The 27,551-nt window shown below is 41.5% G+C and overlaps 1 protein-coding gene across 1 annotated transcript in view; it reads left to right on the top strand.

Annotated features, from left to right (window-relative positions):
* The window catches only part of LOC122418257 (extracellular sulfatase SULF-1 homolog), a 561,276-nt gene that overhangs the window by 452,256 nt on the left and 81,469 nt on the right, over positions 1-27,551 (top strand). Inside the window, exon 10 of the mRNA XM_043432385.1 lies at positions 13,548-13,730. Coding sequence (XP_043288320.1) covers positions 13,548-13,730 — 183 coding nt within the window. The remainder of the gene's footprint in view (positions 1-13,547; positions 13,731-27,551) is intronic.

Here is a 27,551-nt window from a genome sequence, read left to right as displayed (position 1 = left end):
ATCGGCGCTGGACATCAAGGCCGTGATATTTTTATTCCGGTGTACTCTGATGTTGTATCATTTGATATAAATTTACAGAGCATAGCATTGGAGTGTGCACATCATTTAATATGGAAAAAAAAAGGTTGGGACAAGTACATTGATGGTCCCTCGTTCGCTGATAATTCCATCCATGAAAAAAATTTTAAAAATATTTTCTTTTTAAATTGTCAAAAAAATGATTTTATAAAAAAAAATACAGAACAATTCGAAAAAATTTTCACAAATCTTGAAAAAACATTATCTGTAAAAAAAACTAATCTGTATCTATTTTTTAAAGTGTCAAAAGAATCAAATAACAAGTAAAAAATAAAGAACCGAAAAATCGCGCTTGACATCATTTTGGAAACCGATGCCTCATTCTTCTTATTTGATTCGAAGGGCTAAATCAATTAAAAAAAATTCCATCTAATTTACGTGCAGCATTAAAATTCATTATATCAATTCGAGGGCAAGTATTTTCTAATAATTTGAAAAAAGTTACCATTTGAGTTACGTGCAGCACTAAAATTTATGATATCAATCGAAGGACAAGTAATTTATGAGTAACTCCAAATTTCAACATTATGGAATTGTTCTAAGAAGCTTTTAAATCCAAAAAAATCACATGCAAGCTAGTCATTTCTTACTCTATGGTGGCAAAGACTTACTTAAAAGAAAATCGATTCTTCTCAGACTTTCAGGATCCCCTGGTATTCACAATATTCGACGTCGATTTCGTATCGGTACAAATTATGTTTAAATATGTGCTAAAAGTACTTGTCCGGCCCATCACTATTCATTCAAATAAAAATCAATCATAAAAAAACGAAATTGTACGGCAGAATCCGGTTAAAAATTTATTGACATGCGTTTTATTATTAGTTTAATGTTCTTAATAATAGTATAGGTTAGTTATACCGAATGAAATTCGTTCGCTGGAAAAAGTGAGAAGTAAAAATTGCCGTCATTCCAATACCAACTGGGGAGTTATTTTTGGAAGCTTGAACATATTTAATGTGCAAAATGTTTTTTATTTATCGATGCACAATAACATCCCTTGTATAGTACAGGAAAATTCTTTTCCATTCTTATTCGATTAGTGCAATTAAGGGAATATTACTTGAAGATAACTCTCTAAATTCGCTCTGCATGAATATTTGTGCTCGATCAGTTCTAGAGAAGCCCTGATTTTTATTTGAATAAACAATTTGAATGAAAAGTGATGGGCCGGACAAGTACTTTTAGCACATATTTAAACATAATTTGTACCGATACGAAATCGACGTCGAATATTGTGAATACCAGGGGATCCTGAAAGTCTAAGAAGAATCGATTTTCTTTTAAGTAAGTCTTTGCCACCATAGAGTAAGAAATGACTAGCTTGCATGTGATTTTTTTTGGATTTAAAAGCTTCTTAGAACAATTCCATAATGTTGAAATTTGGAGTTACTCATAAATTACTTGTCCTTCGATTGATATCATAAATTTTAGTGCTGCACGTAACTCAAATGGTAACTTTTTTCAATTTATTAGAAAATACTTGGCCTCGAATTGATATAATAAATTTTAATGCTGCACGTAAATTAGATGGAATTTTTTTTAATTGATTTAGCCCTTCGAATCAAATAAGAAGAATGAGGCATCGGTTTCCAAAATGATTTCAAGCGCGATTTTTCGGTTTTTTATTTGTTACTTGTTATTTGATACTTTTGACACTTTAAAAAATAGATACAGATTAGTTTTTTTACAGATAATGTTTTTTCAAGATTTGTGAAAATTTTTTCGAATTGTTCTGTATTTTTTTTTATAAAATCATTTTTTTGACAATTTAAAAAGAAAATATTTTTAAAGTTTTTTTCATGGATGGAATTATCAGCAAACGAGGGACCATCAATGTACTTGTCCCAACCTTTTTTTTCCTAGGGGAAGTTTATGGTTTGATATCACGTCTTTTTTCTCAAAAGTTCCTTATTTATGTTCAGTTGACTATAGGATTTTAGTTTAAATTTCTATGAATTATTTATGATTTTCGTCTTATAACGTTGGTTTCACGAAAAAAGACCTATTTTTCGTCAAAATTGTACTGAACATATTTCGTCACAGGTCTGTCCTCGGACTTTGGCGATTTTTTCCCTTGTACTCTAATATGTTTAGTCAATTAGGAACCCAAGAGCACGGCCGCAAGCGGGTTGGAGGCCGGGATATGATTTTCGGCTTATAACGTTGGGTTCCACTATATATATATAGCCTTTATTTTTCCCTTTCGGGTTACAGCTCGACTTCCTTAACATTCCATTTTTACACCTTTTTACATTTTTCGATATACATAATTTACACATAATTTACACATTTCCTTATTCTACACCCTTCTTCTCTTTAGCCTATTTGCCTTCTCGCCCTTAACCTATACACGCTCCAATTCGAGAGAGAGAGATATCATTCACACCCACACACATTCCTCACTCCTCTTACACCATTGCACGCCGCGCGCGACCTCCGTTTCCGCTGCACCTTTTTACTCCCTCCCTTCTACCCTCTCCACTCCTCAATCTTCTTCATCCACTCCTCCCCTTGGCCCTCCCCTCCCAACACCTCTTCCCTCATATTTTGCCAACCCTCCTCCGCCCCCCACCCCGTACATTCCTCCATCACGTGCTCCCACGTCTCCCTGCTACTCGTGCACATCCTACACTCCCTCCCTTCCCTCTGCTCCCAGTACCTCCCCCCTCTCATCTCGTCCCCTAGCCTGAACCTGGCTACCCTCCCCCATCTCTCCTCCTTCCACCCCTTTTTCAAATATCCCGGGATCCCTCTCTCCTTCACAAACTTGTAATCCCTGTTACTCCTTGATTTAATTATCCTCTCCCATCTCCCCTCCTCCTGCCTTACTCTCTCCTCCCTCACTATATACTCCCCCTTCATATCCCCACTCTCCCATCTCCTCTCCACCTCCTCCAGATCCCATCCCATCCTTAAGTAAAACTCCTTCCTTTCACTCTCCCATCCTCTTGCTTCCTGCCTTCCGCCTGCCCTTCTCTTCATCTCACCCCTACATCTTCTCGCCAATTCTCCCCCTTTCCCCGTCTCCAATCTCTTCTCGTATCCCCATGCTCTCATCCCCGCTCGCACCTCCAGCTTATCCCTTTGCAGTTCTTCCCTCACCATATACCCCGCCACCCCTCTCGACACCCCCAGCACCCATCTTAAATACCTTTCCTGCAGCCTCTCTACTATCTCCCTTCCCTTCCACCCCCAAATCTCCACTCCATAACCCACTACTGGCCACACCAACTTATCGAAAAGCCACACTCTCCTTCCCCAATCGCTACCAAACTTATTTTTTCCTATCCCCCATACCTTCCCCATTATCTTCGCCGCCTTCATCACCCTCTCCTCCACCTGCTCCTCCTGACTTCCATTCGCTCTCACCACATAACCCAAGTACGTATACCTATTCACCTCTTCTATCCTTACTCCTCCCCATTGCCATACCACCTTTCTTTTTCTTCCCCCTCCCACCCTACACCTCATCACCTTCGTCTTTCCCGTATTCACCTCCAGCCCTTTCCCCTCTATGTACCTCTCCATCGTCCTCATCATCCCCTTCATCTCGTCCTCATCCTTCGCCAACAATACCACATCATCCGCATACGCCAGCGAATATACCTTCCCCCCACCCCCCAGCTTCACCCCTCCCCACCGCCCTTTTTCCAGCTCTTCATCCATGTCCGCCAGCATCAGCGTAAATAGCTGCGGGCTCAGCGGACACCCCTGCCTAACCCCTTTCTCTGTCCAAAACTTCTCACCTTTTTCCCCACCCACCTTCACCCTCGCATACGTCTCCTTCATCACCTCCTCGCACCTCTCAATTAGCCCCTCCCTTACCCCTCTCTTCCTCATACTCTCCACCAGCTTCGCCCTATCCACCGAGTCGAAGGCCGCCTTCAAATCAACAAACAACAGCACCACCTTTCCCCTCCTTTTCGTTATTTCCCTATTTATCAAATAGTTCAGTACGTATACGTTATCCATAGTTCCCATCCCTTCCCTGAATCCCGCCTGACTCCTTGGCATCATCCCCTTCCCCTCCACCTCCATCCTCAATCTTTCCGCCAATATCCCTACGTACACCTTATACGCCGTTTGCGTTAGAGTCACCCCTCTATATTCCTCTACCCTTTTCCCCTCCCCCTTCTTCACTACTGGCACCACTATCCCTTCCTTCCAACCTTCCGGCCACCCTTCCCCCATCCACACCTTCTCACACATCCTCTTCAGGCTATTCACTACCCTCTCCCCTCCGTACTTCCACACTTCGTTCAGAATTCCATCCTCCCCCATCGCTTTTCTGTCCTTCAACTTCCTTATAGCCTTCTTCACCTCTTCCGTTGTTATCACCGTTTCTTCTTCGTCCTCCCCTTCCCTCCTCCTTTCCCCCAGTCTCACCCTTCTTTCTGTTACCCCTCCCAGCCCCTCTCTAAAGTACTTATCCCATTCTTCTCTTCTTATCTTTTTATTCACCCCCTTTCTCCTCCTCCTCCCCCTATTGACTACCTCCCATACCTGACCCTCCGTCCTTATCTCCTCTATCTCTCTTTCCCATCTTTCCCTCTCCTTCATTTTCTTTTCTTCACAAATTCTCCTGAACTTCTTCTTCTCTCTCCTGTACCTTTCCTCTTCTTTTCCCTCTCTCTTCCACCTCTCCAGCTCCCTTCTCGCCTCTTCCTTTGCCCTTCTACATTCCTCATCCCACCATCCCCCACTCTGCCCCTCCGCCCGCTCTTCCTCAGTCTTCCTCATCGCCCTCTTTATTCTCCCCCTCATTTCCTCCCATCCTTCTTCTACCCCCTCTGTATCCCATTCCCATCTCCCAAATTCCTCTCGAAACTTCTCCACTCCTTTCTCTGTCCACACTCCTCTTCCCTCCTTCCTCTTCCCCACTCCCTTCTTACTCGCCCCTCTTCTTCCCCCCCTCCCCTTGAGCCACACTACCACCGGCATGTGGTCGGAGTCCACCCTACTCACCACTTCCAATTTCCTCACTCTTTCCCACACTTTCTCCCCCACTACCACGTAATCAATTACCGACTTACCCCTTCCCCCCACAAACGTCCACTCCCCCTCTCTATCCCCCTCCACACTTCCATTCACTATCCTCCATCCTCTCTCATTCACGAACTTGCACCATTCTTTTCCTTCCTTCGTCACTATCTCGTCCCTTGAACTCCTCACCGCTTCCCTCTCCCCTACCCGCCATCCGTCCCAACCTCCGCCTTCCCTTCCAGTTCTCACGTTCATATCCCCCCCAATCACCACCTTCCCCCCCCCTGCTCTTTCCATCCACCGGCTCATCAGCTCCTTTTTCCTCTCCATGTCCCCGTTTACGTACACCCCCACTATCATCCACCACTCCGTCCCCAACTTCACCCTTCTTTCCATCCCTCCTTCCTCCCCCGGCTCTGTCCCCCCTTCTTCTTCCTCGATCTCTTCCTTCACCCCGAACGCCATACCACCCTTCGCCCTTCCCCTTCCCTTCCCTCTCTTCGCTCCCTGTATCACCCACCTGAATCCCTTCTTCCATCCTTCCCTTATCGCCCCCCACCCCTCCTCCGTTGCCCACGTTTCCGACATAACCACCACATCCCATCGCTTTATACCCTCCCAGAACTCCTCGTCCTTATTCATCACCCCCGCCACATTCCAAAATCCCACTTTATATACCTCTTCTATTTTGCTTTCTCTCACCACGTTCCCCCTTCTTTTGACTGCTCCCCTGGCCTCCCCCCCGTCCCTTTCCCTCATTCGTTTCCCACACTTTCCGTGCACCTCCCCTCTCCCTCATTCCACACCAATACCTTTCCATCCACCCACATCCTCATATATCCTACCCTCACCCTCTTTCCTTTTCTCCTCTCCTCATATGCCTGCCCTTCTACCAGCCATTTTATTCTCCTTTCCTCTTTTGTCAGATCATCCTCTATCCTTTCTCTATTCCCTCTCAACTTTACTTTCGCTTTCATTATTTCCACCTTCTTCTCCCTTCCCTCCAGCCTTATTAACACCATCCCCCTCCCTCCCGCATCCACCCTCCCTATTCTTCTCATCTCTTTCCTGCCTCCGTCCACTCCTAATCTCTCCCATATCTTCTCTATCTCCCTCTCCCACTCCACCCCTTCAGCCACATTCACCCCTCTCACCACTATATTGTTTCTCCTTTCCTCCCTCTCTCTCCTCTCCAGCTCTTTTTCCACCTCCCACACTCTTCTCCCGATCCTTTCCCCACCCTCTCCCCCCTCCCCTCTTTCCTTCTCCAGTACCTCCACTTTTCGCTCCAATTCCTCAATCTTCTTTTTGAACATTTCCCTCTCCTCTCCCCACTGCCTTCTCATCTCATCATGCTCCTTTCTCACCTCTTCCGCCCACCTGTCCACCTTACTCTCTATTCTCCCACACTCTTGCCTTAACTCCTGCTTCAACAACTCCTTCATCATCTCCCCTACCCTTCTTACTATCTCGTCCGCCTCTCCCTCCTCTCTCTCCGGCGACCTCGCCAGTTTTCTACTTCTCTTAAACGCCTCCACCTCCCCTCCGTCTTCCCCTCTCGCCATTCCTTCCTCCCTTTCCCTCTTCTTCCTGTCCCCTGCCAGAATCGCTTCCATTATATTCCCTACACTACTCGCTCTTCCCCCCCCCCTCCATGCTCCTCACTCTCATTACCCCGTCCCCCATTCCTCTCTTGCTCTGCTCACTCATTTCCTTTATATCCACTATCTCCACTCTTCTTCCCTATTTCCTTCTTTATCCTTTCTTTCCTACCTTACCTATCCCGCCTCTACCTTACCAACCTGCTCCTCTTTCCTACTTTCGCCGTTCTCCACACGCCGCTGACCTACTTTTCCTCGCTCGCTTACTCCCAACTTCTCACACCTCACTCTCTACCTACTTCACCCTAAGCCACTAAGCCACTCTAACCTCTATCTTTTCGTCCCCTTTTTATCCTCGGTTTTTTCACTTCTTCCCCCACCTTCCACTTACGCTCTTTTGCCCTCCACACTCTTACCGCCGCTCTTCCCCACTTTTCCACCCTCACTTTCTCTCCCCACACTGTTTCTTTGCTCTCTTTCCCTTTATTTCCCGCACCTTATTTTTCTCCACTGTTTCCCCACTGTCACCGGAAACGGAAGTCACGTTGGGTTCCACTAAAAAAGACTTATTTTTCGTAAAAATTGTACTGAAAATATTTCGTCACAGGTCTCTCCTTGGACTTTGGCGATTTTTTTTCTTGTACTCTAATATGTTTTGTCAATTAGGAACCAAAGAGCACGGTGAAAAGCAGGTTGTAGGTCGTGATATGATTTCCGGCTTATAACGTTAGTGAAAAGAAAGGAAAAGAGAAAAGATAGATCAAATTCAAGACACAACGAATACAACAGAATTGGCCACTTTTAAATGTCGTCTTTGCATTCTGAATCTAGACATTTTCGTGTCATCCAAAACATGCCCCCGATGAAATATATGTCCAAAGTTTACAAGTGGCCGCGGAGATCCAATTATCTACAGTTTGATAGTTGCAGAAAAAAGGCACCCGGAAACATTTATTATGTCAGAATTCAAAGAAGTAAAAAAAAAAAACTGAGCGTAGTTGATTCAACAGAGCAACGGAATTCAAAGACGTTTAAGTACCTGTATTGCTTGTGGAGGAAAACAATTTCATTTCAGGATAATTTAGAAATAAATTAGGAAATTCAGAAATTTAGCATAGAATTTAGAAAAAGGAAAATTAAGATAATTAGTAAAGCTGAAAACTTTTGTGATGAATTTTTGAAATTACATGTTACGGTTGGAGTAAAAAATTTAAATAATTGGCACACATGCTGCGACACAAAAATATCAAAGTTTGAAGGTATTCGCTCCATACCGCAGTAATACAAACTTTAATACTATTTGAAAAGAAATACTTTAAAACTTGCTGAACAAAGTTCCATTACATATTACCATAAAGATAGGGGGTGATACTTAGCACATATACTTATCCACAGAAATTTTCCAAATTCGCAGGTATCGGCTGCAAATCAATGTATCTGCGCAATGAGTTTGGAAGACAGCAGTTTCAAATCCATCCATAAATGAGCAACTGAAGACTTTTGTAATGAATTTTTCACTTCATATTTATGTTACGGTGGGAGTCAAAAAGTAAAATGAATGGCAAAGTATATAAATTTTATAGTTTGCAGATTTTTGCTGAATTTCAATGATCCAAATCTATAGTATTAAAGTGAAAAGATGTTAGAAGTCATGATGTTACATTAAAATCACATAGCGCACATAACATTCAGAAATTCTGTAGGTTTCCATGATGTTGGCAGGTATTATACTTAATCGCATCGAAAACTGAGCAACTGTACACTTATCGTAATGAATGTTTTCACCAATAATTCCACATTTGCAGTTTGCAGAATAGGAATACTCAACATACACGTCATTTCATAAGTATTGTTGTCAATATTTGTGTTTGCCTACCGCATTCCGAAGATTCAAATTTTCATATTATCAGCAAGAAAAAGCATCCAAAGACTTTTTGGAACAAGTTTCAAAATTTATTACTCGACAGACCAGGTGGAAAAAGAATAACTACACGTATATCAAGACCAGAAACTGTTTTGAGAATCTGTTGTACAAAATGTGCGATTGATGATCATAATTGGAAACCTCTTGAATCACGTTACCACAATCAGCATGAAGAAATAGTAGAAAATCATAGGACACATATTAGGCAACCAATTAATAATATGCATCGATCTGCTGCAAACCGATGGAGTCAAAACAAGGATCGGAAAGAGCAGAGCCATAGTTAAAAAGAAAAAAGACAGCGCAATTGAAAGAGAACAGAAATCAAAATTGTTTCATGTATCTGTGCATTAGTTTCTGAAGACAGTAATTTCAGATCTATTCAGAAATAAGTAGGTGAAGACTTTAGTAATGAATATCTTCGTTAATATATTCCAGTCGGAACCAAAAAGCTAAAAGATTGGCATACCTGCTATTTCACAGAAATATCAAAGTTCATAGGTACTTGCTACGTACCAGTTATACAGACTTTGGTGCTATAGGGAAAAACACTTCAAAATTACATGAACCACATTTTTGAAACTTATTATGACACATTCAAAAAAAAAATGACAGATACGATGCATGTTGAAGCAAGCAAAATGCTGTAATTTTGTATGTCTCCATGGTTATCCGCAGACAAAATATTTGATCACATCCAAAAATGATCAGGTGTAGACTTACAGACATGAATTTTTCAACCCACAATGCCAATCGCAAACATGGTCTGGAAATATTCAATATACATGTCGCTTCATCACTTTGTCGAACTTTAGAGGTGTTCATTGTATTTCGAAGATACAAATTTAGATATCATGAAAATTAAGCACCCAATTACTTATTGAAATAAATTTCCAAATTTATCATGTAACAACTCAAGTGAATATATCTATGCATTTACATGGCCCAAAGATTTTTCAAAACTTGGGTGTATGAACAAGCAATCATGAAGGCTTTTTGTTATAAATATTTCAAATTATCTTGTTGAAATTAATATAAAAAAATAGAAATACGAATATCTCTCGTATTGTCTGGAGAACAAATAGAAATTGGTATGACAATACACTGTAAGCTAAGGAGGTGGAAAAAAGGGACGGTGAACACAGCCAAACTAAATGAAAGAAATTATGACAACAATACATTGAATTACTTGACCAAAGTTTTTTAAAATTTATTTGAATTTGTTTACACACAACCATCCACCTCTTTCTTTAATGTAATTACACAACATAGAATTTCTGTTTGGAAAGAATGTTTTAGAGGTTATAATGAACGAACGTTTTTTTTCTCATTGTTATTATTATTATTATTCAACACTAATTAGTCACGTCATTAATAATATCGATTCCTTCCACTTATCAATAACCACTTTTATTTTTCTACACTCTGCACGCAACAGCACTCCGGCGGTCATAACCTCAAACGTCAACATGACGCGAAATCTCGCAAATTTGCTATCTATGTATATATTACGATATCGAAGTAGAACAGATAATTCTTAATTTTCACGACACACATTATTCACGTTTTCACTTCTCAACATTTTACTCACTCTCAGTACACTGTATGAGATCAATTAATCCACTTTTGAGGTTTTATTTATTATAGATATTATTGTCGTGAATTGGGCTCGAAACTTATTGAAACTTCTTTTATGAAAAAAATAAAATTGATTATATCCACTGCTATTTTCAATAATGTTTTATTTATTTAAACGAAATTTGCAAATCTTGCACCGTTGATCCACGGGGCTACGATCGCAATCACTTTATCAAGAGACTCGGCAGAGTCTCGGGACAAGTACATTGACAGCCCTGTCGTCTGCTGGCCCGAGGCTCTCGCCGAGACTATATTATCTCTGAATAAAACGATTCGCGGTGGTGGGGGTAAAATCGACATGTCATTTTCTTGAATTGCGAAGCTCAGGAGTTATGTCGCAATTTGAAAATTGAACTTTCAGCTAATTAAGAAATTCTCTTTCGATTGCGCCCAAAATCAGCATGATCGGTGGCGTAATTGCTGAGAAAAAACTTTGCACGGGCTCAAGATTATGCAAAAAGTACCAACACATTCACGCAGCTAACGTATCCATATATGGGTTCAGACCGATGCATACAAGGGCTTCTTGATGCCCATCATAACCAATCACCGGTGAGAATCTATCCGTCTCGACCAATCGCCGATGAGAAAGTTTCTGATAGTCCTCAATGTTTTCTTGTATACCGTCTGTATCGTCTGTTATGTTATTAAATTAACAAGTAAAAAATAATAAACCGAAAAATCGCGCGTGAAATCATTTTGGAAAGCGATGCCTCATTCTTCTTATGAGATTCGAACAGCTAAATCAACTGAAAAAAATTCCATCTAATTTACGTGCGGCATTAAAATTTATTATATTAATTCGAGGCCAAGTATTTTCTAATGAATTGAAAAAAGTTACCATTTGAATTACGTGCAGCACTAAAATTTATGATATCAATCGGTGGACAAGTATTTTATTAGTAACTCCAAATTTTGACATTATTGAATTGTTCTAAGAAGCTTTCAAATCCAAAAGAATCACATGCAAGCTAGTCATTTCTTACTCTATGGTGGCAGAGACTTATAAGAAAATCGATTCTTCTCAGACTTTCAGGATCCTCTGGTATTATTCACAAAATTCGACGTCGATTGGATCGATACAAATTATGTTTAAATATGTGTTAAAAGTACTTGTCCGGCCCATCACTTTCCGTTTAAATTGTTTATCCAAATAAAAGTCAGAGCTTGTCTAGAACTGATGGATCACAAGCATTCATGCAGAGGGAATTGAGAGAATTATCTTCAAGTAATTTTTACTTAATTGCACTAATTTAATAAAAAACGGAAACAAATTATTCCGCAATATAGAAGGGATATTATTGTGCATCGATAAATGAAAAAAATTGTACATAATGTATATGTTCAAGCTTCCAAAATAACTCTGCAGTTTACATTCGATGCGGGCAATTTTTACTTCCCACTTATTCTTCCAGCGAACGAGTTCCATTCGGAATAAGAACTAACCTATACTATTATTAAAAACATAAAATTAATAATGAATCGCATTTCAACAAACTTTTAACGAGATTCTGCCGTGCCATTTCGTTTTTTTATGATTGATTCTTTATTGAATGAATAGTGATGGGCCGGACAAGTACTTTTAACACATATTTAAACATAATTTGTATCGATCCAATCGACGTCGAATTTTGTGAATAATACCAGAGGATCCTGAAAGTCTGAGAAGAATCGATTTTCTTATAAGTCTCTGCCACCATAGAGTAAGAAATGACTAGCTTGCATGTGATTCTTTTGGATTTGAAAGCTTCTTAGAACAATTCAATAATGTCAAAATTTGGAGTTACTAATAAAATACTTGTCCACCGATTGATATCATAAATTTTAGTGCTGCACGTAATTCAAATGGTAACTTTTTTCAATTCATTAGAAAATACTTGGCCTCGAATTAATATAATAAATTTTAATGCCGCACGTAAATTAGATGGAATTTTTTTCAGTTGATTTAGCTGTTCGAATCTCATAAGAAGAATGAGGCATCGCTTTCCAAAATGATTTCACGCGCGATTTTTCGGTTTATTATTTTTTACTTGTTAATTTAATAACATAACAGACGATACAGACGGTATACAAGAAAACATTGAGGACTATCAGAAACTTTCTCATCGGCGATTGGTCGAGACGGATAGATTCTCACCGGTGATTGGTTATGATGGGCATCAAGAAGCCCTTGTATGCATCGGTCTGAACCCATATATGGATACGTTAGCTGCGTGAATGTGTTGGTACTTTTTGCATAATCTTGAGCCCGTGCAAAGTTTTTTCTCAGCAATTACGCCACCGATCATGCTGATTTTGGGCGCAATCGAAAGAGAATTTCTTAATTAGCTGAAAGTTCAATTTTCAAATTGCGACATAACTCCTGAGCTTCGCAATTCAAGAAAATGACATGTCGATTTTACCCCCACCACCGCGAATCGTTTTATTCAGAGATAATATAGTCTCGGCGAGAGCCTCGGGCCAGCAGACGACAGGGCTGTCAATGTACTTGTCCCGAGACTCTGCCGAGTCTCTTGATATACATACTATACTTTATAATTAAATCTAATTTTCTATATTTTTCTGATCGGGGCTCTGCGGCAGGAATTCCTTTCGAATGTACAACATTCTATGGTCTATAGCTTATCACATTTAAATCTATGCTTTATTTCCTTCATAATAAATAAATCGTAACTCAGAAAGGGGCTATGTGGAAATTATCGATACGGGGATGATCTCGCGTAGAAATACGGTCAAAGGTAAACTTATTTTCGAGTTTGAACACATTTCATTAATATATATAATTGGTTGTGCTACCGTACAACAATAGGTACCGTTCGAATCAGAAGAATAGTTTTTATGGTACAGAATAAAATTTTCGAATTATAGGTTGTTCACCCCTTAAAAACCCTTTCCCCCAGAAAGCCTTGGGTGCGTTTTCGATGATTTGTCAATATATATATTTTAGCGCTGGTTTCATTTGAATACATAAAGCGCTTATATGCAAAACTGAGAAACCACCCCGTGAGGTGTCCATTTTCGGGGGTTGTTTTCACCCCGTTCGAGAAAATGACAATCATAGAGGACAGCGCCAGAGTATTTTGTCGACTTATATCCCCCCCCTTATAATATAATTCATTTTCTCGTCTTCGACGTTTCAAGCGAGACTTATCAACTATTGCGAACTCATCGAACTTGCAACCACGCGGCATCGGCTTAAATTATTTTAAGGCAAAATGTTCGGATAGAAAAACAGTTTACCCCTCTCCCAATTATTTAAAATCAATAGACAACAAATATGTGTACACGGTTAATTTGAAATCTTCATTTTCCATTGGCAGATCCTTTCGAACAATGGAACAGAATTTCGTCATTGTCAGTTGCCGAAAAATCATATTTGCACAACCAGTTGGAACACCTCAAGAGATGCAAGGGTACAAGAGACTGCACGGTTGGCATTGCGCGTGATTCAAGTACTCAAATTCAACATCAACGATACGTTACCAAGAAAAAATATACTTTTGGTAGGTCATTCAGATAATTCAATATAAAAGTTATCGACACATCATTACAATCTTTTCACCCTACGGAAAGATTCAGCAATCCGTTAGCTATATTAAGGTCGATTCACACTTCACGGCACGTACCGGCACGACAAAACTTTATAGCATGGTAAGACCGGTAAAATGATTTGATTAAAACTTTTGATCAAAACCTGCCGCAGCCGTGGTCCGATCGGCTGGCAGGGCTCTAATTAATGTTTTATAATTTTATGGGTACATGTTAACAGAATTTTAATAAAAGAATAAATATTTACGGCTAGCGAGAGCAAGAGAAGTGAGTTCAATGGGAGGACCCTGATATGATGCTAAGCGAAGCGAAGGAATCATGCGAGCAATGAAAGTGGAATAAATTGACTTACTTGGTTTGAATCGTTCAAAATATAATTTATTCAGTTTGCAATTCTTATAGCGTCTGCTTTCCTCTGAATTTTATAGAATAAGTTCCAAATAATGGCTTGATTAACTTGACAATATTCTTCTCGTTGTAATCGGTGGATCTTATGTACTACGTCGATACAATTGATACAGAATAAGACAAAAACAGACCAGATACTAATCGCTGTAGCAGTCAAGCGTACACTACGCGCCCTTCGTAGTAAATTTTGGGTAGTGTAAATCTGGGGAGAAGGGTGAGGTTGAAGAACCGTCTGTCGCGATTTATCAGATCAAAGAAATCGAACAGTGTCGACACTCGTTCGAATTTTCGTTTTTACGTTATATTAAAGGCGCGTAATTTAACGCTAGCCCTTTTGCTCGAGCGAAAGAGTCGAGGATAGATTTTCCTGTCTCAATGGGTATCATAGGTCCGCACCATTAAGGGGACATGTAGGTTAGACAAAGCATACAGTCTCACTGATAACCATACTATTGTTACGTCGAAGCCTACAATTGTATGTATCTCTCCATTTTTCCAACGTACCCGTAAATAGTACATAACCTAAAGCCATATCATCGTTTGTCGACATTGGTAAGCGTCATTTAAGAGGATGGATCAGTCGATTTTTGCCATCGTTCTGTGTAGGCTGACAGAGCCTTTTTTTAATCGGTCAAACCGTGTCAGAGAGTTTCAATTTGAAATATTCCAAGTGAGATTAGTCGACTGATCCATACTTTTAAGCATACAGTAGCAATAACTCATAGTTCATAGTTCACAAAAACAACTCTCCATCACTAAAAAATTTCAGACAACTTATCTCACCATCCCTCCAACTAGATGTAGCTAAGCAAAGATCGATGTGACAACTCCGAATCATCCTTCTCCATATCGGCCGATTCCTTGCAATTCTAATTCATGATAACCAACCGGTCCAAGTTCACCAATATGGTTAGAACTGAACCACGTCGTTGCGCAAAACTCATCCTAAAATTCCGAACCAATTAAACCTTTTAACCCAGTTTCCAACACTTTTTCCACCAATACTTGAGCCTGAGAAAAATTTTATCATCTCAACAGCCAATCTTAAACACAATAACAATCCCCTTCTACAACTTTCCTAAAAGAATCCTCAAGCTTATGGAATATCCATTGTTGTAACACAATAGACAGTTAGCACCGAATCTCTGTAAAGTTACTATCGAAAGTCAAAACATAATAACTTTTCTTTACTCAGTAAAATTGTTAACGAGCGAATTCAACTCAAATCAATTTCAAATTATAATAAAAAGTATAACTCTAAGTTAATAAAGAAAGTCATATTTTGTAGTACTAAAATGTCTTCGAAACACTTCTTATTCAACGACCTTCAACATCGATCCCGTGGTTGAAAATTTCTTCCAAATTCATGGACATTAAACCTCAATGCAAGGCCAATTTGAGCTACAATATAACGTATGTAATCGAGAATCGTCCAAGACCTCAAAAAACACTCACCAACGGTGATCGACCAATGGATAAATCGATCTCTACATAGAGGATTAAACAATCTCATATACAGGGCGACCTGTTTTAATTTTGTCATTTTAATATCTTGAAATCTAATAGCTTCCGGTTAAAATTGTTCAGACAAAATTGACAGGGTTTGGTGGGGGACGTCTAACGACGGTAGCAGTTTTTACCTTCACTAGTTGCCTGAAGGTCATTTGAAGATCAACTTTGTTTTTTTGATAGGGACTACATCCCTGACTATTTGCGACACAGTAATTAAGGGCCCTTAGAGGCTCGATGAGTCTCAGTATTTATAAATATTTTGTGGCTAAGCGGATGCATATTTCTAATTTCTATTTTCATGCTTTTATAATACGCGTTTATAGTTTTCGAATGTATTCATTGAATGAACAAAAATCGATAATTAGCCGAAATACATGCTTCCGTAGCCATCAAGAATTTTCATCCACCCCTTATCTGCGGGAATTCTAATTATCCCATGGTTTTTCTGAAATAAAAACGAAAGAAATATTTTATTAAGTTGAGTCGGATACACGGCGCTACGTAAGATTTTCTGGGAAGCAAAAGAAATGAGATTTTAACATCATCAAGAATTTTTTTTTCGTATTTCATATAAAATTTCCAATTCAAAACATCGATCGAATAGAAACGGATAGCATTAGAAAAAAAATCCTACGTACGAACCAAGATAATCATGTTACAAATGTGTCAAACAAATTGAAAATGGATCGGGACATCTGTGGTCGAGTTATATTTTCCGCAAATACTTAAAACGTCGTTTTGAGATAATAGCGATTGAAGTTCGAACGTGATTTTAGTATTTAAAAAAATAAGTAGTTTACGGCATACCTTATCTACTTAATCGGCCATCCCCGCTCTGCTCGTCGAGCTTTTTTCGCTGCCCGATAAGGATCACCTTTTTGTTCCTACGTGCACTCTTTTCATGGTTAATATGAGTACTGTCGTATTTCGAATAGATACAAACTAACTCAGTCTGCAAAATACGACCGAAAAACGTGAGGCGAATCGACAGTGGAATCGGACTTTCCAAAAAAGCCATGCTTCGGAGCTCGTTTCATAGAAGCAAGGGGAGCGTCTACTGTATTCTAACAGGCCCTATATGAATATGAATTAATAATAATATTAACATTAATTAATAATAATATTAACATTGATTAATATTAATATTAATCTTGATTTAAAAAATTGAAGGTTCAGACTTCGGACACAGCTCAATATTTTACTAAAAATTTAGAATATCAGAAAAAAATTTAAAAAAAAATCGAATTTTCAAATATTTTAGGTTGGTGTAACCCCTTAAGCGCGTAGCGCGTTGTACGTCGAAAGAGCTTTTCTAAACGTTTATGCAGTGTCTCAACGCGGTGACTCTACCGTTGCTGCTAGCATACGACAAGCGTAGCAGCGGTGATTGCGCTACAGAACGCATCGGTCGAATCACGCTACCGCGACCACGTCGACACGCTATCTCAGCGTGTCACGCGCTAGAAAACGCATCAGTCAAATCACCGTATATTGACGCGGTACTGCAGCGTGTTTATACGCCAGCAGCATCGGTCGATTTACCGTATTAATGCGGTATTACAGCGCATTGAAAAATTTTAAGCATTTGCTTGAATCAACATGTCAACACGGTATCGCAGCTGAAAAAGCCCTTTCAACGCGCTAGTCCAGCGCATTGCAAATAGTCAGGGATATTTTGTATCGCAGATTCATATTTTGTGTTAGAACATAAGTAACTTTTGTATAACAGAGTTTCTGCAAAAATCTCAAATTCAAATCGAAAATTTATATTCTCAGTGTTGCGTGAAGATCTGGTGTTGGTGGGAAAATAAATGACGCAATGCAGGTCGGCGTAAAAAGTGTAACAAGGAGGTGCTTTATTTGATGTCGATGGTAAAGTAACAATAAAGGAATGTCCCGACAATGAATGATAGGCCCGAAATATTAGCCCGGTGAGAAGGAACACGTGAGAAGTGACCCGGTCGTCGTCGTCGAACACACGTTCGACGAGGCCGAAGCGATAGCCGACGCGTGTTCGCGCTTGCCCGAACGATAATCCGAAATATATGAGTAATCCTGTATGTATAGGTCCCGGAAAACGTATCAAATTGTAGCAGATAATGTTCCGAAGGCGTTGAGCACAATATTTTTAGAATGGCACCCGAAATGTGAGAAATGTTGCCAAAAGGAAGAGTGAAGAACACGGAGCACGTCAACACGCTGTACGACCAGATCAAAGACTAATGAATCAATATGGAGATCGATGAAGACGCGCCGTGGGCATGCGCCACACGTCCCATCGATCGCGCCCGAATTGCGTGTCCAGTGCATGCTGACCCCCCACGAGAGCGTGAGAACTAGAGCACGAAAAGCCCATTGTCTCGCGTTTCCCAAATTCCCGAGCCCGCGAGCTAGCGACGCCCGCGGTGAGGCGAGCGTTCGATTCCGAGAGCGCTCGCCGGCACCGAAACCTCGCTAATTCCTGAACACTCAGTTTTGGAGAATAGTATCACCTACTCGCTTGACCGCTTCACTATCAACATCAGTGTTACCAAGTGTGCACCACATGGAGATTGCTAATCTGATTTCACTCACCAGTTGTCCCTAAGAACGGCCATTTGTTTTTTTTAACGCCTGTTGCTGCTTGTTATATTACATTACTTGTTCAAAAATGGCCTCCATTGCTCTGGATGAACAGGTTGAGCCTATGTCAGAAATTAATAATAACCGATCTGATGGTGTTGCCATTGATTGCCGTACACGCTCTTCCAATCCGCTCTATCATATCCACCCTTGTAGTCGGTGCATTTTCGTAGACCATGTTTTTGAGGTAACCTCATAGGAAACAGTCCAATGAACTGAGATCAGGTGATCTTACGGGCCATGCAATAGGTCCTTCTCTTCCGATCCAACGATTTGGGTATTGAAAAACTATGAAGTTCCGCACTCTTCCGTAATAGCGGGCAGGAGCTTCATTTTGCTGAAACCACAGTTGCTGTCAGATGTTCAACGGAACGTTCTCGAACTAGACTGGAATATGGTGTTGAAGAAAATGTAAGTACATTTCACTATTAATGGGATGATCGAAAAAATGTGGCCCGATAATAACGGCACACAAAAAAAACTAGTCAGTACCTAGAACCGGACCAATCAATCTCTACGTACTTTGGCCCGCTGAATGCGAACCCGATGTCAGATTGGGCAATATACTGTAACGTAACGTTCTACCGACCCAGCCTGAACGCCGCCACGCGTCGGTTCGAGCTGCCTTTACTTTAAAGGAGCAGGTATGAACAAAACGAGAGAGACGCAGATTGTTTTTAAACAATAATAAAAATAATTTATTAAACAAATTTTGACTGTTTTTACAACGATAAATTATCGTAATATCGTTTATGATTTTATTTTGTATGTTGTGCCCGTATATAGCACTCCTAAAATAAAGAGTATATAAATTACGCGTTCTCAGCATAAATGCATGGACGGCGAAATATCGACGTTCCCGAACGAGCGCATCGACCTTCGATGTCATCACCGAAACTTCGAGAAAGAATATCACGCCATATTGTCGCGAGAGGGGGAAATACCCTCGAGTCTATAAATATACCAACTAACCAAAATTCGACAGTCTTTGACGAGAATTGTAACGATTGGTCTCGAGGCAATAAAACTTCGAATTTGTAACTTCTTAAATCAAGAGACTCGGTAGAGTCGCGGGACAAGTCCATTGACAGCCCTGTCGTCTGCTGGCCCGAGGCTCTCGCCGAGACTATACTTTCTCTGAATAAAACGATTCGCGGTGGTGGGGGTAAAATTGGCATGTGATTTTCTTTAATTGCGAAGCCTATGAGTTATGTACGACTTTGAAAATTGAACTTTCAGCTAATTGAGAAATTCTCTATCGAATGAGCCCAAAATCAGCATTATTGGTGGTGTAATTGCTGAGAAAAAACTTTGCACGGGCTCAAGATTATGCAAAAGTTACCAACACATTCAAAAATTTATGTGTCTGTATTGTAACGAAACGCTCTTGCCGACCTGGCCTGAACGCCGCCACGCGTCGGTTCGAGCAACCTTAATAATAAGGAGCAGGTATGAAGGAAACGCGGACACCGTTAATTTTGTGAAAATAATAAAATAATCGATTTTATTCAATTTTGATCGATATTTAACAAAAATAAAGAAGATTTAGCACTTTGGCTCGCGGAAAATAAAATTTGTATTTTGATTTTAATATTGTCTTGCTTTGTTTAATCGGATCTGGCGGGAAAAAGACCCGAAAGACCCGAAAACGTTGCAAATTCTCTGTCTGAGATAATTTTAATTTCTCAATTTTCGAATTTTAATTGTACAAAAATGATAATTAGGAATAAAACAATTTTAAAATTAATGGTCGCGTTTGTTCTAGTCTCTCGACACGCCTCGAGCTTAAAAACCTCTCGATTCAATGCTTCGAGCTATTATTCGTTTGACGCGGTTTTTCCGATGTCCTGTTATGCTTGTTTTCTCTAAAAAAAAAAATATAAATGAATCCAAGAGGATCTCTTCGCTTTTACAATTTTTCAATTTTGTTTTGACTCGATATAATTTTAACTCGATCTATCGCCTCTTGGATTTTTTTCTAAATGGGTCTAGATCTCCCTACCTGGACCACCTCGGACAATGTTTTTCAAACGTGAATCTAATTTTTGATAATAAGATGAATTTTTAATTCTCCTCAACAATACGAAAGAAATAAAACGTTAAAAGGTAGGATGCAAACCACGGGCTATGGGATAGAAACGTCACCGAATCCCTCCGAGAGTCCGTGCATTTACAGGGTAGAGGTAACCCTCCGTCCACGTGTTATGGGATCGAGACGTCACCGAGTCGATCCGAGAACTCCGTCCAACGGAAAGCCGGAAATTTTTTAGAGGTTAGGTGTGGACCCTGGATTATGGGATCGAGACGTCGCCGAGTCGCTCCGAGAATCCAGGCATCCAAGGAAATAGGCAATTCACCGTCCACGGGCTATGGGATCGAGACGTCGCCGAGTCGATCCGAGAGTCCGCGCTACGGGAACCCCAAAGATTTTGAGGATAGGTGTAGTATTGCTGAGGCTGATGTACTGAGAGAGGTCCGAGTTGATTCTTTAGCCAGGGAGAACTGTCTGCCGAATGAGTCGCGCAGCGCTTCTTATACCCCGTTCCCCACCATAAAATTCTCGAGCGCCGAGAATCTCAGTTTTCGACCGGTTCTGCGCATCAACTTGTTACGTCCTCTCCGATTGGCCCGTTGCCATGATTCGCGATCTCCCGTTGGTCGAGCGGGCTAGCATACGATGCGCAGACTACCGCTTTTTATGATTTACAGCTTATTCCGATGTTAAACAATAAAAACTTCAATTTGATCAATTATTACTCAATTTCTTCTTTAATTTGGCATTGTTATTTGTTTTAATATGATTCGTAAAATTATAATCGCTAAAAGTCACGTACGCGTCCTATAGCCCATCGACGCTCTCCCCGCGCATGCGTCGTAGTCGCTTTTTACATTTTTCATTGTGATCAGTTTTTATGTTATTAATTTGACTTGTGATCATTTTTCTTCAATTCGTGTTATTTTTCTGAAAATTTTGATCATATTCACGTGCTCGGGCGACTTAAAATAAAAAAAATACAAAAAGAATTAATCTCGATAAAATATAGCGCGGCGAAGTTCAGAGCGGCGCCGGTAGCCCCGCTCGGGCTCATGCCTACCGGCCTAAGATGGCCGCCACCTGTCAACAACGACGAGCGTGGTCGCCGCGATGTTTCGTCCGCGATCTAAAGATCGCGGAGTTTCGTTCGTTTCGACGGGCTCGGGCCGTCGCGCGTGTGTTTCGCTACAGTATATTATATTATAACAACATCAAAGGCACTTTGATGCTATCGAGTTTCTGATTGGTTGGATCTGACGACATCCATTTTTAGACGTTGTGATTGGTTGTTGAAATTAGTTGTGATGATTGGAAATTTGACGTCAACTTCATAACGTAGCACACGGCGCAGCACAGCTGGTAACAGCAGTCATAAATTCGATCGATATACATATAAATATGTTGTGACGTGACATTTTTGCCCCGCCACTCGTACGAATCGTGTCGACCAGTGGACCGGGTTTACGGCCCATTTTGACGCCGTTCGACTCGTCGGGTGTTGGTCGGAACGAGACTCATCGTCACGTAATTATAAGATTTATTTTTAAGAATCGCGTATAGTACCTTTCGAGCGACAATTTACTAAGTCTAATAACCGTTACCTTTTACCTCGGTGCAAGGAAGAGAGAGAAATTCTTGATCGTTTAATTTTGAGTTTGATGAAGTTTCCTTTTGACTATTCCGTTTGTTTTTTTGAGAGATTTGTTGTTAACGTCACCACATTGGTCCCATCGAGCATTAGTTATTTGTCGATACTTTCCTGCTGTTCGAGCCGATCTCGCCCGCAAGAATCATTCCTCTCACGCCGTCTTCGAGTACCGAAGAACATTCTCGACCTGCGGGCGGTTGAAAGAGCACGCTGGCATAGGCCATTTATTGAACGCCGCCCGTGTCTTTCCCGCCGTAGCAACCCAGAGTTGCACCGCCCGCAATACCGTGAATTCGGGTGTTAAAGTCCGTGTGAACCGGCGCCTCGTCAGGTGGGGTCTGGGGGAGTTTTCTGGAGGCGAGGTGCTGTTCTTGCCTGGTAGCTTATCTTGTGGGCCCACCGCGACATCCGGAGTCGTGAGGGAGGCCTCCCCTCGTCCTTTCAGAGCTGCCCGCCGGATCCTCAAGAGGAGAGACACCCGGATTACGGTCATCTAGTCGAGAGGAGTGTTTCGAGTGAGCGGGAGAGGTGAGAGCAGCAGAAGGGTAATTATTGCGATATTGGGTAAAGAAGCGTAACGGGAATTATCCTCCGTACACGCTCCCTTGTTTTGAGTTTCCCGCGAAAGCGCGAGCAAAGACTCTGTACTCTAGTTCGCGCCTAGCGCGTGAGCGCCGTTGTGCATGGGCCTAGTGGTGGGGAGAACGCCGAATCTGGAGGACCGCTCGTACGCACTATCAGTCTTCTTCCGATCACCTCACCGGCGAGTCATCAATACCTCCCGATCATCGAGGTTCCTTTGTCTTTCGGCGCGCGACGAGCGGGTTCCTCGGTAAGCCCTTTCTCTTTCTCCCGGAATGATTAATGGAGTTGAGCATTTTGAGTTTCGGAATTTAGTTCCGGTTTATTTGGCGTTTCGGGGAACATGTGTGTCGAAGTTTCGAGCGAGATTGCGGCCGATACTTCCCGTGTTCCCAAATTTTATAGTTTTTGCGGCTCAGCTCCACTAATCGATTCGATATTAATTTGGGTCCATTCAGTATAGTTTATTTGACGTAATCTTGTGGCGCATTAATTAATTAAGTTTGAGTTTTGTAATGTCGAATTTTTGATATCGAATTTTGGTAGTACGCGCTGGAATATTCCACGCAGCTACGTTTCTCTCTCTCCCTGCACGCGTTGAGGCTCTAGCGAGCACGGTCGTTCGCGCGATGTTTTCGCTCTGTCTCTCTCGCACTTATTGTCGCGCGTCGTCTATACGGCGATTTATTCTGTCTTTTGTATTGCGTATTTTTCAGCCGTTCCTTTTGCGTTCGCAGTTATTTCTTTTTCTCTATTTCGTGACGATCGTATTATTTTGTGCCTCTCTATGGCGAATTATCTTACGGCACTCTTCCGTTACCTCTGTAACCGTTTCAAAGATTATCTTGCTATTAGTTTCTGTGATTTATTTTATCGTATAACGCCGCTATCTTCGTATTATTGTACTGATCGTTCGGGAATTTCGGTGTTACCTCGCGCTTAGCCGAAGTCGCTTCACTATTACCTTCGATTACCTTTCGTCGCGAATTATTTTAGGGTTACCTAGCGTCAATTACCTTGCCTATGTTGCCTATGACGCTCTCGCGAATTACTTTCGGGTTACCTGGTGTCGATTACCTTTTACCTAAATTTACCTAAGACACCGTTTGTTCTGGCGTTGGTTACCTTTTACCTGTTACCTAAGGCATCTGCTCGTCAGATCGCTGATTATCTTTTACCTACAATGCCAGAGCGTCGGTTGTCGATTACCTACGACACCCGCGAAGTTGCGATGCGATTACCTATTACCTGAATTACCTGATGAATTCGAGTAAGCCACGCGCCGAAACCGCGTTGTCATCCGATACGTATTAGCCATGCGATTCTAGCGAGCCGTAAATGGAATTTCCTTTTCCACTCTTATTTTATGTAGAATCCAATCTCGCGAGAATTCATCTTTTCTTGTACTTTTGTTTATTTGAATAAATTATGAATCTTTTCTGAATCTTCTGTCTGCGTCGATTATTTGCTTTGCGTTGTGAATTGCTACTTTTCTTCAAGGATCCCCCCCCCCCCCCCCCCCCTCTGCCTTTTGTATCTCAGATGAGCTGAGTAGTCGGACCGTCCTCGGTCATTCGTTCCCCTCGTGTACTCTAAATTCTAGTTTTGCGTTGCGTTACGATCGCGAGAATCGACGAAAATAAAGTCGATTAATTCGACGGTACTTCGTACCTGGCGCCCAGTTCATTCTCGCAGCCGGAGAGTCATACGGGAAGGAACGGGTGAGCCGAGAAGGGACTGGACCGTACCCTTGCGGGGAAAATCTACGTTACAATGTACAAACCATGTGTCAGTTTTTGATCGCATGAACAGAGTTTCGACATGCGATCAAAACGATCGCATGAACAGAGTTTGAACGAAGTGCGTGCGGGATAAATAAAAAAATAATTTTCGTCATCTAAAGAAGTGCATATTACTATTTATTTTGTTAAAATTTGTGATATATTAAACCAGTATCAAAGCGGCCGCGTAAATATAGTCTGTGATGTGTGTGTGTGAAAAAGAATATAAAAAATGCGCGATGCATATGTCAACGAAACTTTTCAAGATTTCATTATTTCCTTCGATTGGAAATAAGTGTTGACTGAAATAATTCTTCAATTAAACCAGATTACGAGAAATATTGTCCAGTGCGAATATATCGTCACTGGCGTGGTTATATATCATGTGTAAATAGGTTATACATACGAATAAATAGAACAAAAACACACGGAATTGTTAGAATGATATTAGAAACTTTACTAGAATAAATGTTTTCTAATTTATTTCTTGTGTCATCATTATTTTTAAACATCCCCATATTTTGCTTGATATTCAGTTTGGCTCTGCCCTCTCCGATCCTTGTTTTCATCCCATCAGTTTGCAGCGGATCAATACATATTATTAATTCGTTCCCTAATATGTGTCCTATGATTTTCTACTCCTTCTTCATGATGATTGTGGTACCATGATTCGAGAGGTTTGTAACCATAATCTTGAATTGCACATTTTGAAAATCAGATTTTCAAAAAAATTTCTGGTCTTGGTATACTGGGTAGTTATTCTTTTCCCATTAGGTCTGTCGAGTGATAAATTTGGAAACTTGTTCCAGAAAGCCTTTGGATGCTTTTTTTGCTGATGATATGAAAAGTTGTATCTTCGGAATGCGGTGTGCAAACACAAATTTTGATAACAAAACTTATGGAATGACATGTATGTTGAGTATTTCCACTTTGGAAACTACAGACAGCACGAATGCTGTTAAAAAATTGGAGACAAGTACATTTATGATTGATGTCACCTGGACAGTAGTCTCAGTGAAACGCGTGTTACCTTGATTCCAATATTTCAGAAATCTACTGTAGTTTCCGAGGTTTGGCCCCGCCTCCGCCACGATGGACCGAGCGCATCGCTAATTTATACCACCCGCACTACCTCGCTGTTCAGACCGATCTCGCCCGCGGGGAGCACTCTTCTCACATCGTCTTCGAGCTTCGAACATCACTCTCGACCTGCGGACGGCTGAGAGGACACGCTGGCATAGGCCATCCGTTGAACGCCGCCCGTGCCTCTCCCGCCGTAGCAACCGAGAGTTGCACCGTCCGCACAGCTGTGAATTCGGGTGCCACGGTCCGTGCAATACGGCGCCTCGGTCGGTGGGGTTCGGGGGAGTTTCCTGGCGGAGAGGTGCTGCAATTGCCTGGTGGCTTATCGTCGTGGGCCCACCGTGACTTCATGACGTCTGGAGTCATGAGGGAGGCCTCCCCTCTGCCTTTTCAGAGATGCCCGCCGGATCCCCAAGAGGAGAGGCACTCGGATCACAGCCATTTAGTCGGGAGGAGCGTTTCACGTGGGCGGAAGAGGCGAGAGCAGCAAGGAACATCATGCAATTAAGCATGGAATGGAAGCGGTGCAGTAAGTCATTTCCGTGCGCGCTTCCCTTTTCGAATTTACCGCGAATGCGCAAGCCGGGAGGCCGAACGCTAGTTCGCGCCCGGCGTGTGAGCGCTGCGGTGCTGGGTCCGAGTGGTGGGGAGGGCGCCGAACACCGAGGACCGCTCGCACGCACAATTAGTCTAATTCCGAGCACCGTACTGACGAGTCTGCGTTCCGGCGAACATCACCAAGCCTTTCCTTTGTGCGGCGAGTTGGATCCCTCGGTAAGTCCGTCCTTTATCTCCCCGAATCGTTTGTGTTGTTGAGCTTTTTCATGTTTTCTTTTTCGGAATCTAGCTCCGGGTTTTAGTTCAGATTTATATGGCGTTTTGAGGGACTTACGAGTCGAAGTATCGTGCGAGATTGCGGCCGATACTTCCCGGGTCTCGAATTTTGAGAATGTAACGCTCAACTAGAGAAATCGATTCCCTTAAGTTGGTTCAATCATTTCATAAAAATTGTCGTTATTAGAATTATATCCTTTGAGTTTTCGTAGGGTAAACGCGCTGAATATAACGCGCAATATCTTTCGAGTATCTCTGTCTCTCTCTCCTTGCACGCGCCGAGGGCTCTAGCGAGCGCGCCCGGTCGCGCGATGTTTTCGTGCCTTCTCTCTCGCACTTGTTGTCGCGCTACGGACTATACGGCGGTTAGTAGTGTCTTCGTTTATTATTATATTTCGTTCCTTTCTTCTGTATCGCGTATTATTATTCTCTCGTAGTTGAACCGGCGTGCAGCATATTGCCGCTTTCCGATACCTTATTCTTTTATTATGTTAACTGTTACTTAAATTCTGTATCATTCTTTCGTTACCTTGTCGCTCGCATTTTCTCACACTAGTACTTTACCTGCGTTTTACCTACAATCTTCGCGACTGATTAGTTTTACCTACAGTCCTCGCGACTGATTAGCTTTACCTGCAGTCCTCGCGGCTGACTAGCTTTACCTACAGTCCTCGCGACTGATTAACTTTACCTACAGTCCTCGCGACTGATTAATTTTACCTACAGTCCTCGCGACTGATTAATCGTACCTCCAGCCCTCGCGGCTGATGAACTTTACCTGCGCATTACCTACGGTACTTGTTACCGGTTACCTTTTACCTACAGCCCTCGTGGCTGATTAATCGTACCTCCAGCCTTCGCGGCTGATGAACTTTACCTGCGCTTTACCTACGGCCCTCGCGGCTGGTTACGTGTTACCTGCGTTTACCTGAGACACTCAATTCGTGGGTGTCGAATAACGAATGTGAGGCGTGCGAATATGCGAAGCGACAGATCAGTTCTATTATTTTCATTATCCAGATTCTACCCGTCACTTGTATTATATCGTTTGAAATCGTGGCCGATCCTTAAAAATTCACCGAATCTCGTATCTTATTATTTTGTTCTCGATTGTTTGCGTCGATCCCCATTAATGTCTTTCTTGTACCTTTACGCGTCGTCACTGAGTTGAATAAATTGTGAATATTTTGCCAAATTACTATCTTGTGTCGATTATGTTATTTTGCGTTTCTGATTGCTACTTTTCCCCAAGGATTCCCCCCTCTACCTT

The sequence above is a fragment of the Venturia canescens genome, chromosome 11, assembly GCF_019457755.1.
Source record: "Venturia canescens isolate UGA chromosome 11, ASM1945775v1, whole genome shotgun sequence".
Taxonomy (NCBI): domain Eukaryota; kingdom Metazoa; phylum Arthropoda; class Insecta; order Hymenoptera; family Ichneumonidae; genus Venturia; species Venturia canescens.
Note: the sequence above shows the minus strand (reverse complement) of the source record. Positions and strands in the feature narration are given on the sequence as shown.